Source organism: Lepidochelys kempii, chromosome 3, assembly GCF_965140265.1.
Source record: "Lepidochelys kempii isolate rLepKem1 chromosome 3, rLepKem1.hap2, whole genome shotgun sequence".
In the NCBI taxonomy this organism is placed as follows: Eukaryota; Metazoa; Chordata; order Testudines; family Cheloniidae; genus Lepidochelys; species Lepidochelys kempii.
In genome coordinates, this window is record NC_133258.1 from 1,651,939 (window position 1) to 1,667,032 (window position 15,094).

General features: G+C 56.3%; 1 protein-coding gene across 5 annotated transcripts in view; it reads right to left on the bottom strand.

Moving 5' to 3' along the window:
• DNMT3A (DNA methyltransferase 3 alpha) overlaps nt 1-15,094 on the bottom strand; it is a 268,092-nt gene that overhangs the window by 144,244 nt on the left and 108,754 nt on the right. For 4 of the 5 annotated variants that reach the window (XM_073335456.1, XM_073335455.1, XM_073335454.1 and 1 more), the window contains exon 4: nt 10,073-10,412. In XM_073335456.1, the coding sequence (XP_073191557.1) occupies nt 10,073-10,412 (340 nt within the window). The remainder of the gene's footprint in view (nt 1-10,072; nt 10,413-15,094) is intronic. The other variant, XM_073335457.1, reaches the window with a different exon arrangement.

Below are 15,094 nucleotides of genomic sequence, written 5' to 3' on the forward strand. Positions count from 1 at the left end.
CATATGACTGGAAAATCATAAACACTGCCATCCTGGAATGTGGTGTCCCCTCACAACACCATCGGTCTTCACTGCAGAGGAGCTGGGGGAGGTCCCCACACTCTACACATTCTTTTTAGGTGACAAATCTGAGGAACTGTCCCAGATTGAGGTGTCATTAGAGGAGGTTTTGGAACAAATGGATAAATTAAACAGCAATAAGTCACCAGGACCAAGTGGCACCCCCAAGAGTTCTGAAGGAACTCAAATGTGAAATTGCAGGACTACTAACTGTGGTACGTAACCTATCACTTAAATCAGACTTAGTACCAATTGACTGGAGGAGAGCTAATTTAACACCAATTTTTTTTAAAAGCTCCAGAGTCGATCCTTTGGTGAGGGACCTTGTTAAGGGCTTTCTGAAAATCTAAATATGCTATATCCATTGGATCACCTTTGTCCACATTCTTGTTGACCCCGAGGTGTCTTGAAGGATCAGCCCCGGTGTTTTCACCAGGCTGCCCCTCAGCTCAGTCTTTCCCAGTTGTTACTGTTTGGTTTTTTCCCTCGGTTCTATTCTACCTTCCCACCCACACACCTATCCAAAACAATACTCAGGAAAAGCCCCTGGGCAGGTTCACATACATTCTCCTGTTGTCCCAGGTGGGGCTTATGCTTCAGTGATGTTCACTGAAGGGTGTGTTCGCATCTATCAACCTCAATGGGGTTTTAACTCAACCCATAACAACGCTTCTCCCAGCTCCTAACAGTATTGTCATTTGTCAAAACCTGGGTAGGGGGCAGAAAGTAAAGGGCAGGATGAAATGGTCAATTTGCATCATGGCAAAAAGGTAAGAGTGGGGGCCTCAAGGGCCCATGTTGCTGACTGTATTTATCAGTGATCTGGAAAGGGGATGATACAGAAAGGTAACAAAATCTGCAGATGACACCAATTATTTAGAGTGAAAATTTTCACTCTAAATAATTTTTTCACTCCATGCATCCGATGAAGTAGGTTCTAGCTCACGAAAGCTTATGCCCAAATAAATCTGTTAGTTTTTAAGGTGCCACTGGACTCCTTGTTCTTTTTGTGGATACAGACTAACACGGCTACCCCCTGATACTTGACACCAATTATTTAGGTTAGTCCGGACCAGAGAGGGCTGTGAGGAGCTTCAGAGAGACAGAAACAAGGGGAGTGAATGGGCAACACACCAGCAGATGAACTTCGGTGTTGATAAATACAGAATAATGCTCGTTAGAGGGGACACAAACTCCTTGCCCAACTTCCAGGGCTCTGCATGAACTCAGGAAAGGGACGGCACACCAGTGCGGACAGCTCTGTGAGACCGTGTCTCAAGGTGCAGCTGTGGTCAAGGAAGCAAATCAGATGTTAGGATGCATCAGGAATGGGCTAGAGAACAATACAAAGAATCTATTAACGCTTTGGTGTCGTCTCATCTGGATAGCATGTGCAGGACTGGTCAGCCCATCTCACTCCAGATCACGCAGAACAAGAGGGGGTTCAAAGAAGGCCAACAAGAATGATCAGGGACATGGGAAAACCCAAAGAGAGACTGAAAAGCCTGGGATGATGACCTTAGACAGGAAACGAATTAAGAGGGGACATGACCAAAGTCTACAGAATAATGATTGGTACAGAATTAAATTAGCCAAGCAAGTGTTTTCCATTGGCATATGGAACACTCATACCACGAAAGCAAGTTACTTCCAGATAACACACAATGAGGTCTCTTTGTATAAGTGGGACATGAGCCGTCTGTGTGAGTCCAGATGGGCTGGGATGATTCATGTGGAAGGAGACATGCTGGTCTGGAGTGGTGATGACAGGCTCAGGCAGCGTGGGGTTGCGCTGTTCAGGAAGTAGATCAGCCCCTACATGGCCTACAAACGGGTCAGCAGCAGGCTGAGGACTCTGATTGGCAGCCTTATAATGTAACTGTTTCCAGTGCTGCGCCCCAACGACTGACTGTGATGATGAACAAGCTGAGAAATTCTAGGGTGACATCAAGAAGGAGTTAGGAGTTCACACAAGGGGACTGGATGGTATGCATTGGCCCCGAGAGTTACCCAGAATGGTTCAGCTGGAATGGGAAGTTTGGGTATGGCAAGAAAAACAGCAGAGGACTGTGACTCATGCAATTTGCGACTGGAAATTATTTAGTATTAACGAATACCTTGTTCAAGCAAAAACCACCAAGGCAGTGCACTTGGACATCGTCAGATTTGTGGACTCAGAACCATATTGACTTCATCATGATCTCGAAGAGGAGGCATTCTGGTGTGATGGGGGAGCAGATCCTTCAAGAAGGCCAACACAGGATCCAATCAGAACTTAGTAATAGCCAACATAAAGACCAAACTGTGAAGCAAGAAATGACCAGCAAGTATGGTGCACTTCTCAAGGCAAACCATGGAGGAGCATTGCAACTCTTGTGTGTTGTGTTTACTGCTCATTGTGATGTGATGCTGCGGGGTTCTGCACTATGAGAGAATGTATGCATGCAGAGAAGGGAGATCGGGAGCCTCCTTTTTCCCTGCCTTATAACACAAGAGTGATGGTACAATACATGAAATAAAAAGAGGGTGAACTCAAAATCCACCAGAAGAAGTACTTTGTTACACAGCATATACTTAGCTTGTGGAGCTCACTGCCTCAGGAAGACACTGAGGCTAAGAACTTAGCAAGATTCAAAAAGGGACTGGGAACCCTCTGGGAAACCTCCCACAATTCACTCCCATCCATAGCATTATCCTGCCTTTTCTGATGGGGAGGCTGAGCTGAGGAAGCTCCAGGCAGGCAGGCAGGCAGCTGGGGCAGAGGCTGGGCTAGAACCCAGGGGCTGGCACCTACCTATAACCCAAGTGGCCCGAAATCACATGGAGAAGGGAAATGGGCCCAGAGGCCGTTCAGATGCTCAGGGGATGAACCAACAACCAGGCCTGACTCCGACCCACCTGAACAGGGTCCCTTCTCCCTGCTATACTGATACCCCTTTGTGTTCAGCAGCTTAACAAGGCTGTTCGCTGCCAGCTGCAGACTAACAACCCCAGAGCCTATCACAGATCCCCAGGACCCCCTCTAGGTTTGATGAGACTCCCAGGAACATGCCATTGGGAAGGCAAACAAGCTATGCCCGGGGCTCCCACATCTCATGATGGCAAACACTGCCCCACGCAGGAGAGCAAATAATGAGTTCCCCAGGAGGATGGGTGTACCTCCCTTCCCAGCCTTTCCCAGAGCCCCCCATGGCTGGGGAGCCATCCCAGAGTGCCCGCTTCCCTTAGCCTAGGGTCCTCCAGCACCCGTCTCAGTCTCCCTTCCCCAGCTCCCAGGCCCCCTTCCACCTGCTGGCTGCCCCAGGAGAGACCCGTCACAGCAAGCCACTTCAGGCTCTTAGGGAGAGCTACCGCTGGGCATTCCCACAGCAGCAGGACAAGGCCTGGGCCTAACAGCGCCCCAAAGCCACTGAAAGGGAGTGGGAAGAAACTAGGGACAAGCGTCTCCGCTCTACTGCCACACGCCGGCCGAGAGACCAAGCACGGGACTGTGTGACGAGGCCGTGCTCCAGAAGTCCTCCCTGTCCGGGCAAAATCCCTGCACTGCAGGGAGCGGGGGCCCCAGGATGCCAATGAACCAAGGAACACCCCGGCCACAGCAGGGAGGCAGTATACCTGGGCCACAAACCCACAACGAGCAGGACTTCCCCAGCACCCAAAAGGGGGTCCCGAGGGAACAAGAGGCAGCCCGACGTGGCCCACAGCCACTCCCATGTCCAGTGCAGGGCAAAGGCCCACACAGACTACAGCTCCCAGCAGGGAATGCTGTATCTCAGCCAAGCCTGTCCACTCAAGATGCAGAACTGCATGCTGGGACCTGCGGTCTCAGGGAGGCTGCACTTCCATAATGAAGTGAAGACATCTGCGGTCCACTCTGGTTCATACCAGTCAGGTGCAGCCCTCAGACTCCTGGAAGCTGCCAGTGTGGCCCTTGGCTGGGCAGACCTTTGGGGTGTCTGGTTTGAATATCCCCGTCATTGTTGGTTTCTGGTCTGGCCAGGATCACAGGGTCCCCTGCCTTTTCCTAGAAACTGTCCTTGCAAAGTTAAGCAAAGGACGTTTACACAGACATGCAAAACGAGCAGAGCCAAGCAGCATGGGTCAGCCCCTGCAAACCCTCCCTGGTGCCCACAGGCCATGGTGAGCATCTCAGGAGAAGAGAGTGATCTACTGGCGCCAACCTTGGAGAGTGACCGAGAAGATGTTGCTGGGTCTAGGCTAGAGTGTGGGTGACACCAAACCCACTGAGTGGTCACAGCTCAAGGCAGTTCAAGCTGCAGGCTCAATCATAGCTGCTAATGTCCCGGTGTGGGTGAGGGTCTGTGCTACCCCCTTCTGCCCAGGCCAGCTACAGCCTGGAGGCTGTGTGTCACCCCGCAGAACCTGCGGATCAAAGCTCGGAGAAGCTTCACTGGCAGGCTGAGGACCAGCGGTGGGAGGGAAATGTCCCTGTGAGCATCAGCTGGAGCCTGGAGTTACACCTAAGCCCTGAGGTGCACAGGAGGTGGCTGGGGAACAGGCACTGCTGGAGAGAGTCCCGCGTTAGAGATGTTTCCGGGTGTTGCGCTGCCTGGTCTGGGAGCGCCTGGCTGAGGCCAGCTTGCCAAGAGAACTCGCCCCACCCAGCTGCCTCTCTCTGCAGTAACTAGAACACTCTGCTCAGAAATCCTGGGGAAGAAACAGCTTTCCTAGGGCTGCTCTCTCTGGCTAACGAGTCAATGGGGGAACGTCTGTTTTCCGTCATAGCTGAGGCCCTGCGAACAGGGGGATGGCAGGGGAGCTCAGTCAGACATGGATGGGAGGTCAGGAAAAGCCACTCTTCCCTGCAAGTCAATATTGACCCCAGGGTGGCAGTAAGGGGCACTGCGTGGCTAGAGGTCCTGGCCTTCAACTGAGACCAGAACTGAGGGCTGGCCCGCTTGGGGCTGGTAAACTTCTTCCCCAAGAGAAAAGGCCCAAGTCCAACCGGGCTAATGCCATCTGCCTCATTAAAGACTTTCCCTGCAGCTGCCACAGGAGACAGGATTTTCCTTCCTTCCCTAAGCAGCTGGGCAGCGCTGCTGTGACTGTAACCCTTACTGCAGCTGTGCCCGAGGCCCAAACCGGAACAGGGCCCCACAGGGCCGGCACAGGCAGCTCCCAGCCTAATTAAGGCGCAGATCCTGCTAGAGTGGTTAACAAGCCATGGAAGGGAAGGGGAGCAGGGAGGAGTCTGCCCAGTGACATGGGCTAGGAACAGGCACAAGGCATCCCCTGACCAGCCAGCAGCACAAGGAGGGCAGGCTGGGGGCTGGGCCTTGCCTATTGCCCCACTTTCACCCCCCCCCCCCCAGCACAGCAGCTCACACCACCAGGGTTTGAGGGCTCCCGAGGCTACAACCTGACATGTGGCTCCATGAAAGCCTTGGCTACCCCCTCCCCACCTCTGCAGGGGAAGCACTGGTGAGGGAGAGGCTATGGAAATCTCTAGCACCTCAGGGGGACAGGAGCTGTGCTCCAGGCCCAGGGCCTGCTCTCCCCGCCTCCATCCCCATGGTCACTGGAGCACCGACTGCTGTCTGACCTCCTTCGCCTGCATGTCGTAGCCAGCTCCCTGCCCCAGCCCCAAGCTTCTGTGCCCCCATGTGTCCGTGCAGTGCCCAACACAACGGGCCCCCAGCCTGCCTCACGCTGCCCCCACCAGGATTATTCAGGTGCAGTTGCCCCCCCATCCCCCGCCGTGTGGGGGCATTGTGCCATGGGTGCAGCAGCCTGTCTCTCTGTCCTCCCAGGACTGAGCTTATTTACAGATCCCAAACGTCCCTTGGTCCAATTCCAAGGCCTGGCTGCTGGCGAGGAAACGGCAATTCTGGCTATTCCTGCCCCTGCAGAGCACTAGGGCCGACTCCTGAGGGATCCTGGTTTCTACACCCCCGCTGGGGGTCCTCCACTCTGCCCCCCAAGCCATGAAGCCCCCTCTGGCTGAGGTCTGCGTGAGACTCTCCATGAGCCACACCTGCGACTGCATTCCAGGTCAGGGAGAACCATGAGCAGGGATCCCCGTTTTCCATGATAAAACCCAAAATTCTCTGATAAAAACAACAAAAATTGGCGTTTTTCCACAATGAAAATGAAATGCTGAATGTCAGCTTCCCTAGCCGCAATATACACAGGTGCCAGCTGAGCACAATGTTCAAAGCCTACCAGCACTGCCATCACTCATTATAATAAAATACAATTGATAGCATTGCTATTTGTATTTCTTACACACACCAAATACTTCAATGTCTGTATTCCGCTATCTGGATCTCCATATTAACTGAACCCCCAGCTGCCCGAGCCTGACAGCAGCAGGGGCTGGGGTGGTCAGTCCCAGCCATGTAGGGCTGTCTGCCTGAGCCCCACCACATCTGAAAATAAGGGATAGAAAGCTCTCCTGATTACCTGAATTTCTGGTGATGTAATCTGGCCCCGGTCCCCATGAGATTGGATAATCAGGGTTCCACTGTTTAGGGTTTTATTTTTTCACAAAATGTAAAAACCAAAGATTCGCTGTAAAAATGCAAATTCTGCATTTTTCCGCAGCAAACAGATTTCTAGGATCCCTGGCCATGAGTGCCAGGAGCAGGGAGCCCCTGGCTGGGTTAACAGCACCCCCTACTAGGCCAGGGAAGGCAACGATTCGCTAGGGCTCAGGCAGCAGTCTGACAAGAGGTTTCTAGTCTCCCATCAGCCCCACACGGAGCTCTGCGCAGGCACGTCATAAAAGCCACAACTCCCACCCAGAGCTGGGCGAAGGGAGCCCTAACTACAGGCCTGGCACCTCTACCACACCATGCCCTGCAAAGCAAGTACTGCCCAGCAAGGGGAACACCCTCCTCTGACATCCCTTAACCACTGAAACAATTTCCCCAGGGCCATGGGGGATGCTCCATCCCTGGACATTCTACATCCCGACTGGCTGTTTTTCTAATGGATCTTCTCTGGGTAACTACTGTGGGGCAGGTGTCTGGCTGGTGCTACGCCGGAGGTCAGGCCAGTTGATCGCTGTGGTCCCTTCTAGCTTGGGGATCTGGGAACAGCCAGAGGCAGGATCCAGGCTAGCTGGGCCGGGGCTGGTAATTAACGCACTGTGAGTTACCATGGCAGTTCCTGCTCCAGCTCTGCCAGGGAGCATAAATAACCGGGATAACGATTAGTGAGAACTAGCACGAATGCAGCAATCTCACAGGGCAGCTGCGGGGAGCCCAGCTCAGTGCAGCTCTGCCGACACTGCTGGCTCCCTACCCCTTTGGCCATAAAGCCATGTCATACTGCACCAGGCTAGGCCAGGGCAATCTCAGACATCCCAGCCCAACCAGCAGGGCCCACGAGGAGAGGAGCCGGGCGCTCTCCCAGCGGGAAGCCCAGTATGACCCATCCCGCAGCTAAGACATCCCCATGGGCAGAGAGGGAAAGGGCCTTACCACTGGGAGCTGGCTGTCTCCTAAGGGGTTTAGGAGCTGCCTGGGGAACACAAGCCACAGGAGGCAGAGCGGTGGCTAGTGCTCGGGGAGAGTGTAGGCAGTGGGCTACTGGGGGCACATCTTGACCTTCCTCTCACTACTGATGCCTCTGCAGACAAACTTGCCTAATGAGTGCAGGAGCTTTCTTGGCTCATGGGGCAGGAAGCCTGTGTGTGTGACAAGCTGGTCTCTATAGGAACTGGCCCCTCCTAGAACCCTGCAGTGCTACATGGGCCTTATTGCAGACCGGTGATTGAACACAGCCCGACTCCGACACCTGAGCGGCAGGGAACTGCAGACGGGCTCTGAGAGCACTGCAAGAAAAAGCTCTACGGGCCTCTCTCCCACAGAGAAACCACGGGCTAGACACAACCCCCAACAGTCCAGCCCCACCCATTCGACTGCCTGGCACCCACATATGGGCCTCACTTCACCAGCCAATCACAGCAAGCCTCAGGGGCAGCAAAGCAGAACTGGGCCCGTTCCGCCTGAGGAAAGCTTGCACCATCCACTCCATCCACCAAAAGGTGCCCAGCACGCCAGCCCGGGCTCTGAGAGAACGTACCAACACCCGCACTCAGCTGCAGTGCCCCAGCCCTGCAAGTGCCCCCAGACCTCACCGCGTGGAACCTGCAAAGCTAAGGCCAGTGCTCATTAAACACAGTCACGGACCATGATCTGGAGGTGGAAACTGACGCAAAGCAGTGTCCAACCCAAGAGGAGGGAACTGCAGCCAGCACAGCAGAAGGCCTGAGTCTTCTCTTGTCTGCACCAAATTCCTCCTCCAGGACTTACATCTGACTTACACCAACATAAGTGACAGACGGCTCAGGCCCAGGGCGAGCTCCAAACCCAGGGCAGGGGGAGAAAGAGACTCCCTCCCGTGGCCAGAAATGAGCAAAGGCTCTGCTATGAAAAGCAAGCAGGAAAACCGGTTCCCGGAGGGGAGAGGGGGCGGAGATGGCATGGAGGGGTCAGGACCAGACAGCAATAAGGGAATGGCTGCAGGGGTTAACGTCCAGCCCCAGGGCAGCCTCTGCTCCAGGGTTCTGTCCCCGTTACACTCTGGCAGCACCCGTAGAGTTGCTCATGCCAATGAGCCTCACTGAACGGCACTGCATGTGCGTGTGTCTGACGTGTGCGTGGGACTGTCTGTCTCCTGGTGAGGGCCAGGCTCTCTATCCAGCGCTTTGCACTATTGTGGCTGGGCATAGGGGGAAGAAAGCAGCGAGATCTTTCCAAGTGGGCATTTCCTCTGCGTAGTGGAGTTCCCAGCTGGCAGAGACAGCTCCTCCATTGTAGAAGGCAGGCCAGGAGCAGGAAGGGAGATGCTACTGGACTGTGGCGATTTTCTGCTGGCATATGGCCCCGTGGGGCCACAGAGCGTACTTCCTAGAATCTCTTAGGCGACACAAAGGACGCTGGGTCGGGGCTGGTGTAGAACTGACCCCACACTCAGGGTGCTGCAGCTGGCTTTTCTGTGCCCCCAGATACTGGGCCCAGCAAAGCATCGGAGCCGGTCTCTCTCTCTGTGCAGCGCCCTGGGAGCCCTTCTCAAAACCCAGGAGTGTGCTTGCCTGCCTTCGGGAACAGGGGACAAGAGAAGACGGCTGCCTGCCTCTCCCCCATTCCCTGCGGGCCACCAGACAGTGATTGGGATCTCAGAGCTGTGGCCAAGGGCAGTAACCGGATTAGCAGTGACTGACATGACTGAGTACAGCACAAAACCTAGGGGGCGCACAAGAGCTATGTCCCTTAGCTGCCCCCAGTGTTTACCCCCGGCAGCCCCGCAGGGACCCGCTGCAGGTTCTTCCCCTCCCGCAGCCCAGCAATACAGAGCCCATTCCCCAGGCAGGGGGCAATGAGGGCGGAACCCACAGCTGGCAGTCTGGCACTGGTGCCTCCCCAGCCGCTCTCCAGGGTGGGTGTGCCGGGGCATCCCTACTCTCTCCCCGTGCTGGAGAGGGGACCCCGCCAATGGTTCGGTCTCCCCCATTCCTGGGTCAGTGTCTCTAGGAGCAGCGAGGCAGCTGGGAGCACAGAACCTATGGGGTGGGGGCAGTCAGTGGGAAGCTGGGAACACACACAGCTCTTTGGGGGGGCAGGTCAGGGGGCACTGGCTGCTGCTCCCCAGTTGCTGGGGCTCCCCTCCTAGTCTCAACCATTAGCCCACTCAGCTTCCCGGGGCTGTCGTTTGGCAGGAATGAGGCGGCTTGGCTCATTCCCAAGGAAGTTCGGTATTTACTCTATCGCCCTCTCTCCACGACACCCGCCTACCCCCGCACTGTGTCCCTGGGCTCCCAGCCAGCCCTCTGGTGCCCAGGACTCCAGCGGTACCTCTCAAGCCTGCTCCCGGCCCTGGTCTCTGTAGCAGACCCTCCCACAGGGCACCTCAGTTGGATGGTGGCACCACAGGGGCACAGGCAGGAGACAGCAGGACCCCTGGCAGGTCAGAGGTCACGTTAGTTACCCACGCTCCTGGATCCTGCCAGCCCTGTAGACGGGAGCCCTAAACGCTAAGGTCTTACTTTTCCCAGCTGTCTCCAAGAGTTTCCTCTTGCCTCTCTTCTTCTGGGGGGCGGAAGGGGCCAGCTCACCCTCATCGGCCGGTGGGTCCGGGCTGTCCTTCGGGGTGCAGCGCCCGTTCTCCAGGGCCTGGCCCGTCTCACTGTCTGGGAGGCTGTCCGTCTCGTCCTCGCCATGCTGCCCGCCCTTCGGGGTCCCATCGCTGTCCTCCAGGCCTTTCCACTGGGCACCATCTGTCTCCAGGTCTCCATTGGGCACCTGCTCCGTGGAGCCAGCATCCTGACAGGGGGCGTGGCACTTTGGGACTGAGGCAGTGTCTTTGGATGTTTCACTACTTTCCACCTGCAGAGACAGAGAACGGGAGAGGCTGAGAGGCCAGCTCCTGCCCAGCTCTGGGCTGCATAGGCCCTCGGGCCACCTTCGCCAGCACCGTCACCCAGCCTCATCTGCCCTCGGTGCTCCCCAATCTGGCCCCCAACGTGCCCCTTGATCCATGTCCCATGTGCCCTCACCTGATACAGCCCCCGAATGATCCCCAAAGAGCCCCCTCGGGCCAACTCCCAGCTACACCCTTGTGCTAGAGCTGGCATGTGCCCCCACTGGGACATCTCAGACCTCTCCACCGCATGTCCACCTGTCCCCTGGCTCCTCCTTCCAGGGGGGTTCCCCGTTCACTGGCACTCTGCATGAGTCACCTACCCTCTGGGAGGGCTGAGCCCTGGCGGCCACGGCGCCATGTATCACAGTCCTGCCCCGCAACCCCACGTACTGCACCGGACCCACACCTGGGGGGATCAGGGCCAGTGCAACCACTAGGCGAACTAGGCGGTAGCCTAGGGCGCCAAGTGGTTGGGGGCGGCGGTGGAGCGGAGGTAAGCTGGGGCAGGGGGGCGCGGGTAGGGCCGCCTGCAGCAAGTAACGGGGGTGGGGGCGCACAGGAGAACTGGTCCCCGCCCCAGCTCACCTCTGCTCCGCCTCCTCCCCTGAGCCCCGCCCCGCTCTGCTTCTCTCCCTCCCAGGCTTGCGCGCCAAACAGCTGATTGGTGCCGCAAGCCTGGGAGGCGGGAGAAGCGGCGGCGTGCTCGGGGAGGAGGCGGAGCAGAGGTGAGCTGGGGCGGGCAGCTGCTGCCCGCGGCTCCCCAGGCTGAGGGGAGGGAGGGGGCAGCGGGGAGCTGCCGCGGGGGGGCGCCTCAGGGTGTGTGGGGGGGAGCTACCGTGGGGGGGGGCAGCGCAAGGTGGAAGTTTCGCCTAGGGCGTGAAACCTCCTTGCACTGGCCCTGGGGGGGATGAGGGTCCAGAAAGGGCCCATCAGTCCCCTCTAGTGCTGTACAGCTCTGAGAGTGCCAGAGAACCCAGTGCTGCAGGGGTTAAAGGCACTGCATGGGGCAGATGCCCAGCCCTCTCCCAGCAGTGAACCCCCTGCACTGTACCGAGCTTGGGGGACCAGACTGCTCCCAGCTACAGGCAGCAGGTCAATAGACTATTGACCCCCCAAATATACACACACTGTACCCCAGAGACATCTCCTGGGGCCTGCATGAAATCCTTCCCCATTGGCTGTAACTTCCCCAGTGCTCCAAGACTTATTGAAAATCAACATTAACAGTTCAGTGAGCTCCCCAGCCAGCTCTTTTAAAACTCTTGAATGAAAGTAATCTGGTCCTGCTGGTTTAAAAATGCCTTACTTTAGTAGCTTCTGTCTAACATCCCCCAGAGATACAAATGGAATGGAAAGAGTGTTATCGTCACCATATGTTTCAGGCTCTTTTCTTACTACAAAGATAAATGGGACGACCCAGGAAATTATAGACCTGTTATCCGGACATCAATCGTGGGCTGTGACCAAAAGGGCTAATGTGATCCTTGGATGCATAAAGAGGGGAATCTCAAATAGGGATGAAGGATTATTTTACCTCTGCCTTTGGAGCCATGAGACCACTGCTGGAATCCTGTGTCCAGTTCTGGTGCCCACAATTCAAGAAGGATGTTAATAAATTGGTGAGGGGTCAGAGAAGAGCCACGAGAATGATTAAAGGGTTAGAAAAGAGCTTTAGACTGATTGACTCAAGGATCTCAGTCTATTTAGCCTAACAAAAAGAAGGTTAAGGGATGTCTTCATCCCAGTCTATAAGTACCTACACAGGGAACAAACATTCGATAACAGGCTCTTCAATCTAGCAGAGAAATGTCTATCAGGAGCCAAAGGCTGATAGCTGAAGCTAGACAAATTCAGACTGGAAATAAGGAGTAAATTTTTGATGGTGAGAGTAACATTTATCCACTGGAACAATTTACCAAGGGCCATGGTGGATTCTCCATCACTGACCACGTTTCAACCAAGACTGGATGTTTTTCTAAAAGATCTGCTCTGGGAATGGTTCTGGGGCAGGTCTCTGGCCTGTTACATAGATGATCACCATGGTCCCTTCTGGCCATGGGATCCAGGTCTCAACCCAGCCTGAAGCTGGTCACATGGGAGCGCAGGCAAGAGGCCTCCAGTGATAAACAGCGGGGGGCCCTGGCAAGGGAAGCGGACAGCGTGGAGATACATGCCTTCTGCCCCATTCTGAAGCATCTGGGTCCTGGGACCACCGGACACCTGCAGAGTGAGTTGCAGGCCCTGTTCCCCTCCCCATGTCCACTCCCATGTGCAGGAAAAGGTCAGGCTTGGGGAGACCAGACTCATAAATACTGTATAGCCCAGCCCAGTCCATGCCTGGGACACTGCACCCAGCAATTATTCACCTGCTGGGATGCAGGGGGAAGGACAGGTGAAGGCTGTCAGGTCCATAAATAAACCAGCACCCTCCACACTGCAACATGGCTGTGTGACACCCCAGCAGGGGTGGGAGGGTGCGCACACCCACCCACACACCCAGAGCTCACTGGAACCCTTCTGATAACCTGCACTCCTTCCTGCCCTGCTGGTCCTTACCCGTGGCCCCAGCCCCACCTGGAAGGAGAGCTGCTCAAATGGCTAATGGGATCAGAGAAGCCAGAGCTGGAAAAGGCCCTTCAGGCCTCATGCGACTGGGCCAGGATCGCCCAGTCTGTTCTCTAGGACTCCATCCTGTCACCAGAGCTCCCAGCCCTTCCCCAGGAAACAGCCCCCAGCTGGGCCCATTTCCCTGCCCGGCATCTCTCCTGAGCCCAGGCTAAGATCAAATCCCCACTCCCACCCCGTTATGCCCCCTGCACCCCTCTTGAAAAGCCCCACATTCCAGGCTATTGATCTCACTTGGGAGATGAGATTTTATCAGACACCAGCAAACCCTTGGGCTCCAGGCACTGTCTGGAGACACACGCCCAGCCCTTCCTCACCCCCAGCTGCCTCATGCACACGCCTCCAACTCCCTGGAGTCTGCCTCGTTCTTTTCCTCCCTTCACAAAAGGCTCATGACTTGTTTTCTCGCATCGTAAAAACCATCCTTGGCCCAGCCCCTCACCTCCAGGCTCACTGAGTGTGAGACAGCTACTGCTGCTGGCTTCAAGTCCTCTGCTCAAACTCCATCCCAGCCCCACTCCAATCTAGCTTCTGCCCCACGGCCTCCACTGACACCCCCCCCCCAAAGACCTCTAATGACCTCTTCTGAGACCAACTTCACAGCCAGTGCTCCAACCTCAGCCCCTCCAGGCCATGGCTGGCTGCCTTTAACACGATTGACCATGCTCACTTCTCTGTACCCTGCAATGCCTGGGCTTCCGGGAGCCCGGCCTCCTCCCTTGGTGTCTCAGCTGCGGGTGGTCTTGCTTCACTCTCCTCTTATGGGGTGGGTCCCCTCAGGGCTCCATTCTTGCCCCCTCCTCATCTCCCTCTACACTGTCTCTGGGGGTGTGTCTACGCAGCATGCAGAAGGAAGCCTCCCAGCCCGGCTCAGGAGACTTGGCCCTGTGGGGCTCACGCGGGCGCTCTAAAAACAGGGCTCCGGAGCCTGAGCTCCAGCCTGAGCCGTAGCATCAGAGCTCTGTCTACACAGCTCTTTTGAGAGCACTAGCCCATGTCCGGCTAGCCCAAGCCTGACCCAGGCTGACAAGCTCACTTCCGTGGGCTGCGCAGACAAACCCTGGGTGATCTCAGCCACAAACATGGCTTTGGCTTTAACACCTATCTTTAAGCTGATGACTCACAAATTCACGGCCTGCTCCAGCCCTGTCTCCCTCTCTCTGTCCTAAGATCTCAGCCTGTCTCTTGAACGTCCTCCCGCGGGTGTCCAGCTGCCACTGAAACTTAACATAGCCACAACAAAGCTCTTGATCTCACCCGACACCCTCCCCTGCCTTCTCTGGCATGGCGAATGCAACAACCAGCCTTGCTGCCGCTCAAGCCTGAATCTTGGCTTCCTCTCTGACCCACACACCTCGGCTGTGTTTGCATCTCCCCGCCCTTCCTCAGAACGAGCATCATGACAAGGGCAGTTTGGTCAGTCAGGCACTCCGTGGTCTCAGCCTGGCCCTGAACCACAGAGCTCCAGAGCCAGGTATGCGCGTGCAGCATGGGACAGGCAGGCCAGTGACCTGAGCTCACAGGGTACGCCCAGCTGGGCTGATGAAAGGCTCCCAGCACCCATGAACTCTGAGCTCCCTCCAGCAGCGCAGGCCAGAGGGGATCTCCGTGCAGCCCTGGCAAATCTGCCACTCTGCTCCCACAGCCAGCTGCCTTACCTGTCCCATCAGAGCAGGGTGGGCTGCGGGCAAACAGCCCCTGCACAGGGGACCCCAGGCCTGCAGGGATGAGCTGCACCCCTCTCCCCTCAGCAACAGGGAAACCAAACTACTCCCAATTCCCCCTCTCCTGCTGGGAGCCTGCCAAGCGTGCAGCCAGCCCTGCTGCCCCTCCGGAGCCTAGAGGGTAGGATTGGGCGCTGTTGTCCCAACACGCATGGATAGTTACACCCTGCCGCAGCCCCAGTCAGTCACAGCTTTGCACTGAGCCCAGCCACCCCTGCCCCACTCCTGACACCGGGCCCAGGAGCAGATCCAGCCACCCAGCTCCTCACAAAGCGCCCTCTGCTCCTGGCCTGGCC